The 13,237-nt window shown below is 35.0% G+C and overlaps 1 protein-coding gene across 1 annotated transcript in view; it reads right to left on the bottom strand.

Annotated features, from left to right (window-relative positions):
* Window positions 1-1,212: 1,212 nt before the first annotated feature.
* CHIC2 (cysteine rich hydrophobic domain 2) overlaps window positions 1,213-13,237 on the bottom strand; it is a 25,483-nt gene continuing 13,458 nt past the window's right edge. The window contains exons 4-6 of the mRNA XM_017744298.1: window positions 11,564-11,620; window positions 11,338-11,397; window positions 1,213-8,434 (exon numbers count right to left, since the gene is read on the bottom strand). Of these exons, the coding sequence (XP_017599787.1) occupies window positions 8,384-8,434; window positions 11,338-11,397; window positions 11,564-11,620 (168 nt within the window). The 3' untranslated portion in view covers window positions 1,213-8,383. The remainder of the gene's footprint in view (window positions 8,435-11,337; window positions 11,398-11,563; window positions 11,621-13,237) is intronic.

Raw genomic sequence — 13,237 nt, forward strand, 5'->3', positions numbered from 1 at the left:
CTCCCGCAGCTGGGCCGGAGGCGGCCCGCAGACCGCTCTCGGCACATTTCTTCATTTCTCACTTGAGTGCCCTTCTTTAGTTCCCTTTCAACTGCCCACTTTATATCGGCTTCATTACACCACCGCTCCATTTGTGATGTAAATCGGGAAACTCAGGGAAGTTTTTCTTTTGGCCTTGTCTACGGAAGAATACCGAGAGGTATTCAAAACGTATTAACACAAATCAATGGCACCAATAAAAGCAAAATCTCCTTAGCAACATAATCTTGATTGCAAAAGGAGAACTGAGAGCATTTAGCAGAACAGTGGCCCACATGGAATACGCATTTGTCTAGAAGAATGCAGCACAAAGCCTAAAAGAGAGATGCTGAAAAAATCCAAAATTAACTCACACTGAACAGTTACTCTTTTTTTCAGAAGTACACAATTGGCTACATTAAATCTATCGTGCGCTTTTCTGCTCAGCAACATTGTATCATACCGCTTTGCAAGCCCACATTACAACACCCGGAATGCTTCACAGCGCCGGGCAGGAGCACCCCTCCTCACCCGCACGTTGGGACATGAGCATGTCTAACACACCCCCTCATATATGTTAGAGACATTGTACACACACACACATTATAAAGAGGCTGTCAAGACTTCCATACTAGAGTAACCAAAGAGCTTAAGATGTTTCATGCAAGGAAAAGCTGCCGGATGGTGAGAACCAAGGCCGTTCTCGGCATGGCAGAGAGCACAGACTTAACTTTTTGTTCCTAAGGTTCAGGTTAACCAGCATTTCATAGTGGATGGTCTGAAAATAACGTGAATTGCATGGATGGGAATGATTCCTTTCTGAATAGGTGGCATCTGCCTCAACTAGATGGAAACCCTATCTTGAGAGTACACGTGAATAAAACATAAAAGTGTAGAAACAGCTTCGACATTACCATTCAACCATGACAGTACATTTAATAAATCCTACTATCATTAGAGCTTGAAAAGCTTAAAGAACTCAAAATGTGGACTTAATGAAAAACCAGTTTGAAACACTTAGCGCAGGCAATGCCTGTAATTTGCTAACTCCAGTCCTAGAGTCATCTATAAAAGTATCAACTGGAAGTAAGATGAGACCATTGCACAATACAGCAGGTTCTCAGGTTTTTCCCCTTCTTCCTCTCCCTACCACGCCCTCCCCCAACACAGATGAAAAATGGTAAGGCTTAGTAGATAGGTTAACAATTATTTTATTAGTTTATGATACATACAACTTAAGAAATGCTTTAAAAAAAGTTATATTGGAGTCCATTCCAATCCTGGGTCAGGTCAGGAAAAACCGATGTCGATGTATTAAATAATATTCTATAATTCAACAATAGATTAGCCTCAGTAATTTAGCAGACATGGTTAAATATTCTTAAATATGCATATATACAATTGTGCAGCCTTTAAAAAGTCCTTTTATTCCTAGCTTCTCCTCCCAAAGCTGTGCACCCTGTGAACACAGTACTGGCTTCTAAGCTTTGAGTCTCTCACCCAGACTTAGGATATTTGAAGAGGAATGTTACAACAGTGGAAATTGCAGCAACCCTATCTTTCTAACCTCTTTGTGAGAGGAGAGATGCCCAACAGGCAAAATTAACATCAAGGCTCTCTAGAAGTAGCAGCTTCTGTAATATCCAGTTTTAGGTTAAATTATTGCTTACACATTTTCTGCTTGAAATGGATTTTTAACATACTCCAAAATACTGGGGTTTAAGTTTTCTCTCTTGATGGCAACATCCTTTCAGTGACTTATTTACCATTACTGCTTCATATATTTAACAGGTCTTTCCTAAGCACACACAGTCTGATGCAATTCTCTGCAAATTCTTTCAAAGCAACATGAGTTACACAGGTCTAATTTAGCACACAACATTTAGGCACTGTTTTGTAGTTTACTACTCTCTTTCAAATTTGTTTGGAATGAGTTCATATCCTGATTGCCATACTCCATCCTTTACGAAAACAAGAATCTGGGTTACACTTTTCAAATCAGGAACTACTGGCATTCATGTTATCTCACTGAACCAAACTGTTCATTGACAATATTAACCAGTAGGTACACTGCATATCCTAACAAGTTAGAAAGCCTGCTGCTAGCAGAAACGGATCAGAGATAAACACTTGGAGTGGATGAGTTAGATATTTATATCAGCACAATGAAACCAGTTTGAACATACAGCCAAAAAACTGATAAAAATATCAAGTTATATTGCATCGGGGTATCTTGAAACATTTCTAAATGTGACTCAAAAAATGTATTATAAACCTAAAATACTGTAACAAAAAAAAGTCTTCAGCCGACTACTAAGCCTAGTTTTCAACTTGAGGCAAAGTAACTTTCAATTATTAAGCTATATATGAGGAGCAAACAACAACAAAAAAGCATGTTTCAATAAACATTATAAAAATCTACTATTTGTGCCCTAAAAGTGAGCAGTTGTCAATGGTTCCCTTCTCTGTAAAAACTGCAATTAACTACAAAAGTCTTACTTACCTGAACTTAGATTGTACTAACTGGATCCTACTTGTGGGCCTTCAAAATACTGTCACATGACAGGAGCTGTCTGGACAAGTCAAGAATTTCCTTTGGAAACAATTAGCCATGCATTACAGGCTCCAGCTTAGGAAAAGTCTGTTCTGCACTCACAGTGCAGCTCTCATCAGCAATGCCATTTTGGTCTGGCTATTTTAAATGAAGAGATGCTGAGTTTAGAAGGATGCTTACCTTCTGCATTATTATTCTGTATGATAGCAAAATTGTCTATCAACCAGAGCATAAATCACAATTAATAACCCACTTATCAAAATAAAAAAAGTGAACAGAAGGTAACACAGTCTACATAATTACTGAAATGGACTACTAGCTTTTGCTTAACTTGCATCATTCAATACCATTTAATTCAGTTCAAAACTGTTTTCTGTCATACTCACAGAACTCTAAACCTAATCCCCAAATCCAATCTTTTGGGTGTTGCTTCTCCTAATTCCTATGTTTCATCTTTTGCCTCATTAAATTGTTCCTACCGGTCTGTTGTATTTTGAGGAGTCAAGCATTTATGAATCCTTTTTCAAGAAAATAAATCTTAATGGGATATTAATGACATAAACCAGAAGACTTTTTTTTAAAAGGACAACTTCCATGAAAACGTAAAATGTAGTTTTATAAAAGATGTGTATTACCCAGGTGTTATGTGGTAGGGATACATACACCAGCACAAGTGTCAACATATGAAGTTTCATGCAAGGAATCAGGGGGTTTTACATTTTCAAACATAGTTTCTAATTTAGCCCACACTGACTGAAGCATCAATGTGCAGAAAGATGAAAGTTCAAAAATTAATGAACTGCGAAGTACTGTTACCAACAAGACAATACAAATGGGTATCTAATGAAGAATAAATGCATGTTTTCAGCAATGAAATTTTTTCTCTGCTAGCGTACTTCTCCCCTTGAAATTATTTTACTTCCTCAAGAAGAATGATACTGTTTTCTTAGTATACCAGTATCCCCTTATTCACCCAGCCTACAGAGGGAACTTTACAAAGAATAAACACAGGAATTAAGAAGGTAGCACCATTAGAAATAATCACTGCATCCAAATCAGAAAAAAAAACCCCCTTCATTTATCCTTATCCAACATACTTTGACATTCAGCAGCGTAGTAATACAGGGTAAAAGAAGCTCTCATAATTGTATATTGGTAACATTCATAATGGTCATGCATATTACAATCAAGTTTCTAGGGTGACATTTGCAGAGTAAGCCTTCATGCAGATAGGCATTCAGCTCATTAACTCCATTTTCATATTTCCTATTAGTCCCTGAGAAGTTAATATTTCTACCTACAATATGGCTATTAAAGGCATTATAATGATCATACACTTAGCTGTTTGTCATGGAAATGCAACGTGGCTATAGGGAGAAGCACAGAAACTACAGCAAATTAGCAGTGATGAATACAGATTTCTGAAATGCTTTCTTTTCATAAGCAAGGTTGCTGAAGAGCAACATAAATTATTTTAGTTACAGATACAAAAATAGCCAGCGCCATGTACCCTTAATAAGTCACTACTATGAATCCAAGACATCTGAGGCTCTGAGACCTCTCTAATTGAGCATTTCCTTTACACAAAATCATCTGGATTTTGACCTAATGTAGGGTCATCATGATCCTTCTTTCAGTTACTCAACAGCAGTGCTGGGAGAACTTAAAAGAACCAAGGATTTTCTTTGCTTAACAAGTCTTTTGCCTCTTCAATTAAAGTGATCTTTTTAAACTGTTCAGAATTCAAATGGGGTTTTTGGTGGACAATTTGCATTATTGCCAGCTGCTCAAAACCCATAAACTAGGGCTCCAAAACAAGGGGACCAATTTAAAATTAAGACTTTAGGGTAGGGGGTGGAGGGAAGGGAATAAAGACAAGTTCTTTTTCCTTGGCTCCTGGATTCTAAGCAGTTACAGATTGCATTTTAAAGCTCTTCCTACAATCTTTGGGATTAAACAATGACTTTTGGAAAAAAAAAAATTAAAACTGACTTTTAAGTAAGCCTGTATCTGAGAGATAGAGTACTTCACTTAAACACCATGGTCTTGAGAATTACAAAAACATATAATTTAACAAATAGATTTACAGATTATAATTTACATCTAAGTACTGTAAAGCATTCTTACTATCTATTCTACTTGGGTTTAAGTATCATGGGGAATTTTGGATTTGCATAAATAGTTTATTAAAATTACTCTTATTGACCTATCACAAAAAATTTACTGACTTCCTGTAACCTATCTCCATAAACTCTTTCATTTCTGGTGAACCTTGCCAATCCCAATATAAACTTCAAGTTACAGCTATTTAACAACAGATGAGCTCTTCAGAATTCGTCACATAGGGTCAGACAGAAGGTTCTTTTCCCTCAGAACTTATTTCCACCTATCACTAAGAAATAAAAAGAATTTGTTGCTATTCTATTACAGTAAGAAAGAAACCTTTATTCAGTTAAGGGCAACTATATCTAAAAATAGTATTTAGCTCTCACAGGGATTCATTGATGCCTTCACCATTAGTTTAGCAGGCTAAAGATGAAACAGGCACAATTAGCATCATTTGCTAAATGATTAATATCAACTTGATACCTAACTTAACTGTTCAAGGAAATTTGAGCTAGGTAAGATTATTTGTAGGAATTGCTGAGTTGCAAGAAGCTGAACAAGTTAGTAAAATGTAATAGTTATTTTAGCAAAGAGTAGGCTGTGTCCTGGAAGTCCTGCTATAGCTTCTGGTCTGCTCAAACTGTGCAATTTCATTCTTTGCCAAGTGGACAAAAAAGGTAATATATGTCCTCTCACTAGCAATCAAAATAAATAGATTTAGTATTTCAGAAGCAACATCAAAAGAAAATCCTGACAACTGCCGTAGGCATTAAAGAGTTGATTAAAGCTCCTGCCGTCTTCAACTTCCATCATTGTAATTAATGAATTGAAAGGGATTGTATGAAAATGTTTTGTAACATTCTTACTAGGTGAGTGTACTACTTCTTCAGGAGTGTACCACTTCTGAGATAAAACTCATCTGTCTATATAGGCAGTTTCTCAAGTTTCCTGATTATATTTTAAGTCAGAGACATTGTTTTAATAAAATATCCAAAATACTTTTTGAGGGAGTAAGTCTGGCCTCCTTACAAAGGGATTTAACTTTTTAATTGCTCAGAGCTCTACTTTAGATCTCTGTATTATTTCTTAAAGAGAAAGTCACAGCTAAAATACAGAAATGCCTGCTAACCAAGCCCATGACTGCTGATGCACCCAGAAGTAGACAAGATCTTAGCTATCACTACCATTAACGTGGAAGCTTTACTAATGGGATACTCTGTAAACCTGTAAGCCACACTCTATTCACTGCTCTGGTCTCAGCACACATCACACCCAAAGCAGCTTTACTGTTGGTGGGTTTGGGTGCTGCTGGCAAGGTAGCTGTGGACATGGACAGAACATAGCATGGGAAGTTTGGGCAGTAGACCAAGGCAAATAGCTGCTATGAATAGCTGCTATGAATATATCATAAGCCATATCTTCCACTAGAGTGGAAGGATAGGTTTCCACACCAGTGGAAAACTGCATCCATGACACAAGGTATTTGTATAGTCAAACAAAAATTTTTATAAAATCTAGGCCTCATATGATCCAATATTCATTTTATTGAAAACTGACACTAAAAGAAACCAGTATGTATTTCTGGTCATCAGTATTTATCACCAGTTATCACTTCTGTTCAATTCCAACCTCTCCTCTGTACCTCTAACCTCCCCAGTCTCTGCTGCCATCAATGTTAGGCTTCTGTCCTTTCACAGGCTGAAACTAGTCCAAGGTTATAATTACTAGTACTGGGTGAGAGAAGGAGTAGAGCAGACTCAGATTTGTACTGAAGAAGAGGCTGAAATTGATTTTTAGAAAATTATAAACAGTTACTTTGTAGAGAAACCATTGGTGGCACTCAGAAGAGTGAGGCCAGCACAAAACTGGGATTTTTTGATTAAAAATCATACTCCGTCAAGTCAAAGAAACACACTTGTAGGCTTGTATGAAAAGTATAGCTGAGCTATTTTCCAAGTGGAATAGCTATTTTCAAAGCACAAATCCACAGACAAAAGCTGAGCAAAGGATGGATTTTGAGAACAGATACAGAAGGCTTAGATTTAAGAAAACTTAAAAACTTTCTCGACCACTCCCACAATGAACAATTTAGGAATGTAATACTCACTAGAGAATATTTTACAGAGAATAAATATTTTGAAGACATAGAAAAATAGTTCACAGCATCAAGGTACCTGTAATACATTACCTTGAAATAAAACTTGTATTTAAAAGATTAAAAAGAGAAGACTATTCTTTTATCAACTTTTCATTCATACAAATATTAAGCAGAGTATATCTGGTTTTTTCATATATTCACATTATTGCTTGCTAACACAACTGTACAAGGAACATGTTCTTAACTTACATCAATTTTGTGTACAGTAATTTTAGGTACCTAAAGCAAATTTTAAAATATGAGTTGCAATTAAAAAAAACCCAAAAGCTATGTGTGAAGATATGTACAACTAAAGCATAATCAGAAGAAATGAAATACAACTGGCCTGACCCAAGCGTACATCACATATCCAGTTAAAAAATGTCTTATACTTGTGCAGAAAATAACCTTTGTAAACCAAAATGAGCAAAAAAAAGGGTGCAATAAATAACTGCCTAATTTAAACTTACACTGTTGCCCAGTGCACCCTGCTTTGATTACTTTTAATACATGGCATTTTCATCTGGAACTGCACTGTTCAAGAATTTTTCAATAACTTTATTTCTGCGTATGTGGCTTCAAAATAAATTAAAAACCCCACGAAAAGTCTTCTTGGACAATTAAGTTTTAGTAAAACAAGTCCTTCTGCACCCCTGTGTACAGGATCTGGTAAACAGTATGAATAAAGCTGGCACATGGCAACTGAATTAAAACAGCTACATTATAAAATGCAATAATAATATACTTTTGTGATCTTGAGTTCTACTAACCAGATGCATGCAATTCTCTCAGTGACTCTTCTAGTCTGAGTAAAATAATTCCACTTGGCTGCCTTTTTTTTTTTTTTTAACTTTTTAAAGCCAAATTTTTTCAGAACCAGCTGACAGGACTTCTTCATGAAAAGAATAGAGGTTTCTACTAAAAACATCTGGGTTCCAAAAATCACAGTTTCAAAAAGAACTTTGTCTCCTTCTTTTGCTGGAAGAGACTAGTCAACATCCCAAAAAGAAATAAAAGTATTTACAATTGACTAGCCACTGACAGAAGTTTAGGGGTATCTTAGAAGGAACTTCAGCATGTAAATGAATGACTAAAGGGATTTACACAATGTACAGTCAATCAGTTGTATCATATTGGGATAAAAAAATACCTGTTCACTTGTGTATCATTTTCAGCTGTGTATTTATAGTAATATATATGTACACACGCGCGCGCACACATATAAAAGACTCTTTTGAAAACCAAGATATATTAATAAACAGAAGTAGCAAAAGTAAAAATAACTTAAGTAGTAATTAACATTTGTGTGAAATTCCTTTGCAGAGTTTGACCAAATGCAACTTAGAACACATTCTTATTAAAAAAGCACAAAAAACAACTAACCAACCAACCAAAAAAAAAAAAAACCACAAAAAACCAAACACAAAAAAACCAAAACAAACAAAAAAAGAATGAAAACACCACAAGATTCTGTAGAACCAATGCTATGTCACTACCAGGAGAGCACCAAGCAAGGCACCATTGGAAAGACAACATACTTGAATAAGTCTCTATAAATAAATCAAATGCTAATCTGGTCGAAAAATCGGTGTCTTTGGTAAAAATTCTATAAGGATGACCTGTTTAAAAAGAAAACAAATATGTGTTAAAGATGGCAGCAATCCTATTATCTATCACAATGATAATTCACATGGTTTTGGGTGGTTATTTTTAGTATATCAAGTTGTGATGAAAAGCAAAAATCACGGCACTTGTCTCAGGTAGGAGACCATTAGAAAAGTCATCTATGATAATTGGTTTGGGGTAGAAAACCAATACTCAAAGAATCAAATTCAACTGGAAAAGTTTGCCTACTGATATGAGACACAAAAACAAACTGAAGTAAGCTAATTATGTTAGAGAATTATTATGTAGTAATTTATTCATTGGGAAAAATTATGAAAGACATAAATGCATTCATTAAAAAAAAACAAAACAAAAACCTCCTGAATGCACAATGCATAAAAAGTTAATTTTCAATTGCACTTCCACTTACTTCAGAATTGTTGCCACTTAATACAGGATTCTAAATCATGTTTATAGTTCAATACCTGTATAAAAAAGTGTATCAACTTTTGCAAAGCTCCCATATCTACAAATGTTCAAGTAGTTAACAAGAACTTGACTAATGCTTTTGCATGATTATTCTTATGGTCTCAATTCAAATCTAAACTATGTTTTTCTGAGCTAAGTACACTATAGGGTCCACTCCAGAACACAATCCAAGTATTTTCCTCCTTTAAATAGGAAGCTTAAAGAAAATGTTCACTTGTGCATGTTCTTCCTTCAGAGACAGTCATAACACAGCAGTGTGATCTGACTTAGAAACAAATAAATGCATCTGGTAACATAAATAAGGATTTTATTTACTTTAAAGGGAAACTCACCGTTCTAAGAAGTTAAAAATTATTTCTCAATGCTTTTGATTCTAAAGGAGAATACAACTTAGCTGCTTAGAGAATTAAGACTTCTATCTCTGCAAGCATACCAAGCCTCAGAAAACAAGTCTCCGATTTTATTTCTAAGGCATTTTGGAGTAATGAATACTGAAACCAGGTGTACCGGTTTATTTTTTGAGATATTCAGAAGGTACTTATTTTCAGAAGTGATGCAAACTGCTCAAAATCCACTGATCACTGGCCTGAGTCAACCACTGGATTCTGCAGAGATACCAGGGCTTCTAATGCTCAGACAAGGTTTCAAAAGGGGAGAAAGAAGTAAAGCTGGAACACCGTGTTTATACCAAAGGTATAAGATTATCTTGTCTTTCTTTATTTCACTAATTATTTATTTAGTTTAACATCTGTTACAGTGGATTTCAAACCTCATTCAGCAAAGCACCAAGTTTTGGGTACAAGAGTCTAACTTAAATAATCTGTTTTGTGAAAAGTTGAGGATAGGAGTTTATTATTTAAAATTAAATCACAATCATATAACGGGCAGTTCTTAAAGACACTGGCAATTTCAGTTCACTGAAAGAAGAAAATGGTACAGTGAAGTTTTGTAAAAATTTTCTCGTTAAGCATATCCAGAGATAATACCAGACACTTTGCAAATTGAAAATAAAATCTTTGATCTTTATCCTGTAAAACTATATGCCCATGCTTATATTCTTATTGTAAGCAGGTCAACTGATTTGGAATTATATTTAATAGAATGAATATTTATCTGTAAATGTTGCTGGGCCATAGTATTTACAAACTCACATTATATTTTTTCCAATTGAATCTGCAGAACATTGGGTTTGACAATGCTTCCTATAAAAAAATAAAAGTTTTCAGCAAAGTATAAACACTTCATTTAGGCAAAGCTTAAGTATACTTTCTGAAATATGTTTTATTCCATTTTCAGTTACACTCATATATCTAACCTAAAAAATTCTGTAGAATAAATGTTACAAAAAGTACTTATTCAGTGAACTGAATAGAGCCATCTGTAAAAAAAGCATTTTGAAGACCTTGTATTTCAGGCAAGAGATAAGATCTAAAGGAGAGACTGGGAAAAGGGGAAGACTAAAAGATAAAGATCATTTGTCTATCATTTTGAACTGTTTAATCACTTTTAGAATTTTTACGTGCATTATAGCTTTGTTGTTCTAAAGAATAGACAAAGTACTGCATAATGGAAGATCACAGACTAAGCTAGAACTAACTCAGCCAATATTTCTCAGAAGCTAATCTTTATTTTTAAAAAGCTAACCTTCCTGTAGCCTACTTACTGAGGCATTAAAAGAAATTATGGAAATTCTAATGTTTTTTACATTTAGCAGCTTAATTTCATCCTATCCTATGTACCTCCAAAATATATTGAAAATGGAAATAAGAACAGCACCAAAAAAGAACAAGTTGCAAGCTAAACAAACTGAAATCCTACACAGGACATCACTCATTTTAAACCACATATAACTTCTCACTGTATATTTCCAAGAAGGGTTTATGGAGTCTCAGCCAACGACTGAAGTAAATTAAAACTCCAGAGACAGATTTAAAAATATTTTAGTGACACCAATTGGAGATAAAGATACTTCCAAGATAGTTGAGGTAAGGGGCAGTTAAAATCTAAAAAGGCTAAAGGTTTCTTAAGCTCCAACAGCTTAGCTGAAAGGTCTTCTTCCATACTTTTGGACTTGATTAGCATTATATAAAATAGCCATATCTGACTTGCTGCGTAACCAAAGTTGTGGTTATTCTTTATACAGCATCTAAAATTTCACACTCCATCAGCACATGTTCAAGCTATTTTATCTTGGCAATTAATTTATTATTTTTCAGAACACAGTGAAGCCTTGTTTTCAAGTCATTCATAACTTTATAAATCAGTCCTGCACATGAAACCATGCATCTGTGAACCGTAGAAAATCCTTGCACTCAGGCGATTAAGCTCCTGACACCTTTACTGATTAATAATCATGAAAAGAATAAGATCAGAAGCAAAATAAATGATCATTTAATAGAGAAACTCACAAAACAGCCCTTTAACTTACATATTCCATCATGTTATTCGTTTCACATTTCCTTTTGCTTAGTCTCCAATGCAAGCACAGCTAGACAAGGAGGAAAGAAAAAGAAGAAAAATGAGCTGTATTTTATTGCAGCACACAGACTAGCCCATTTGTCCACCTTTCATATTTTTCGTTCAACAAAAGCATCTGTTTCCATACTGTGCAATTCAAACTCCAACAGTACGAAGCTGCTCCCTGCGGCACTCACCTTGTGGTATAACCTATTGTTTTCCCATTCTAATAACTTCTCAATCGATCTTCGTGTCTGGAAGACAAATGAGAAAGAATTTTACTCTTGACTGGTTTTAGAAAAACTTTGTTTTGCAGCTGCTTTTGTGTGAAAAGGGGAGAGGTACAGGACAGTGACTGAGTACAGGGTGGTCTGTAGTACCATCAAAACTTGTCGGGTATTAAATAGTATCTAGAACAGAAACAACTTTTTATGATAGCCAAGTAAGTACCTTCAACCACTTTGGAACAAAAACTGTTGTTATGTATGCTCTCTGGTTCTTATGGCAGTTTTAACTTAAAAATCACAGAAATTTCAAAGTGATCTAAGTATAAAAAGCAGGAACACTGCTCCCCTAGGATCAGTGGTCTAAACATACTGCTTCTAAGGTCAGCATTTAAACTCAAAAGTGCTGCAAACTATTTTGCAATGCTATAGGTCAAGTGCAAATACACAATACTCTAAATAAATGAGACATTTTTGTTGCATTTATATCCAGATTTTAGAGAGTGAAAAAGCAAATGCAGAAAGTTATAGTAAATTCCACAAATAAGTATTACTAAGTTTGTGATCTGTATAGAGAGCAAACCCAATATTTAGGATTCTAAAGAAAAGGTTTACTGCCTGTGTCATCCATACTTGACATTTCAGATAGAGAATCCTGAAAGCCGTTCTGCACAGCTTTTTAAGATTATGCGTGCTAGAATTAAAGGACATTCTGTGCTGCAAAGTTTCACAGCATTTTGAATATAATTATTCAGTTATATTTACATTTGAGAAATACATACTGACATTTATGGTCATTTGACTGCCAGAATATATATTGCTTAGCTCTAAATGAGATTTGCTACAGACGGTGAATAAAAAGAGGATAATTCATGGTGCCAGGTGTTAAGATGAGACCAACAGAGCTGCAGGTGCAAAAGGACGGAGCAACGACAAGGACCAAATACAACTTAGTGCAGCTGCAGCTTCCTTACAAGGCAGAGAGGGGTGAGGGGAAAGGATGAGAAAGCATCTTGCTGTTATTACTACAAAATACTAGTACTGTAAATGAACATTAACAAACCAAACTAAATGCTGTCATAAGAAACAAGAATGTCTGAGTAAAATAAAAATTAGACAGCCAATTATTCATTTCCCCCCAAATATTAGCATCTTGGTTTTCAAACATCAGTTTGTCTCTAGTTTAATACAGAAGCAGTTGTGGGGAAACACATCTTAAGCATGTACTGTGGTCACATGATTAAAAATTAGATCACTGCTATCTATCAGTATTCATTACAGCGAATTTTTATTATGTTTTATTTTAAAATCACAAGCCAAGGAATTATCAAAAGGTGGACATACCAGTGACTAATTTATCACATCAATTGGAAATTGAGTATTTTTGGGCTTATTCTTATTATTATGTTTTTAAAGACAGTGCCCTTTAACAATAATCAGTAGACCTCACTTGTTTCTTTGTAAAGATAGCCTTTTAGAGTCTGCTCTCCTTTTAAATGAAAATAGGGCAGCAGTTATGGTCACACTTTTGTTAATTTAGTTGCCAGTCAGCTCCAAATCAAAAGAAAATAAGGCTGCAGAGTGTAATTAACATTCAGTTCAGTCGTTTTGTCCCTTGTCTAGCCCCCAAGCTTTGTTAAAAATGCC

The sequence above is a fragment of the Corvus brachyrhynchos genome, unplaced genomic scaffold (genome assembly GCF_000691975.1).
Source record: "Corvus brachyrhynchos isolate BGI_N302 unplaced genomic scaffold, ASM69197v1 scaffold17, whole genome shotgun sequence".
In the NCBI taxonomy this organism is placed as follows: domain Eukaryota; kingdom Metazoa; phylum Chordata; class Aves; order Passeriformes; family Corvidae; genus Corvus; species Corvus brachyrhynchos.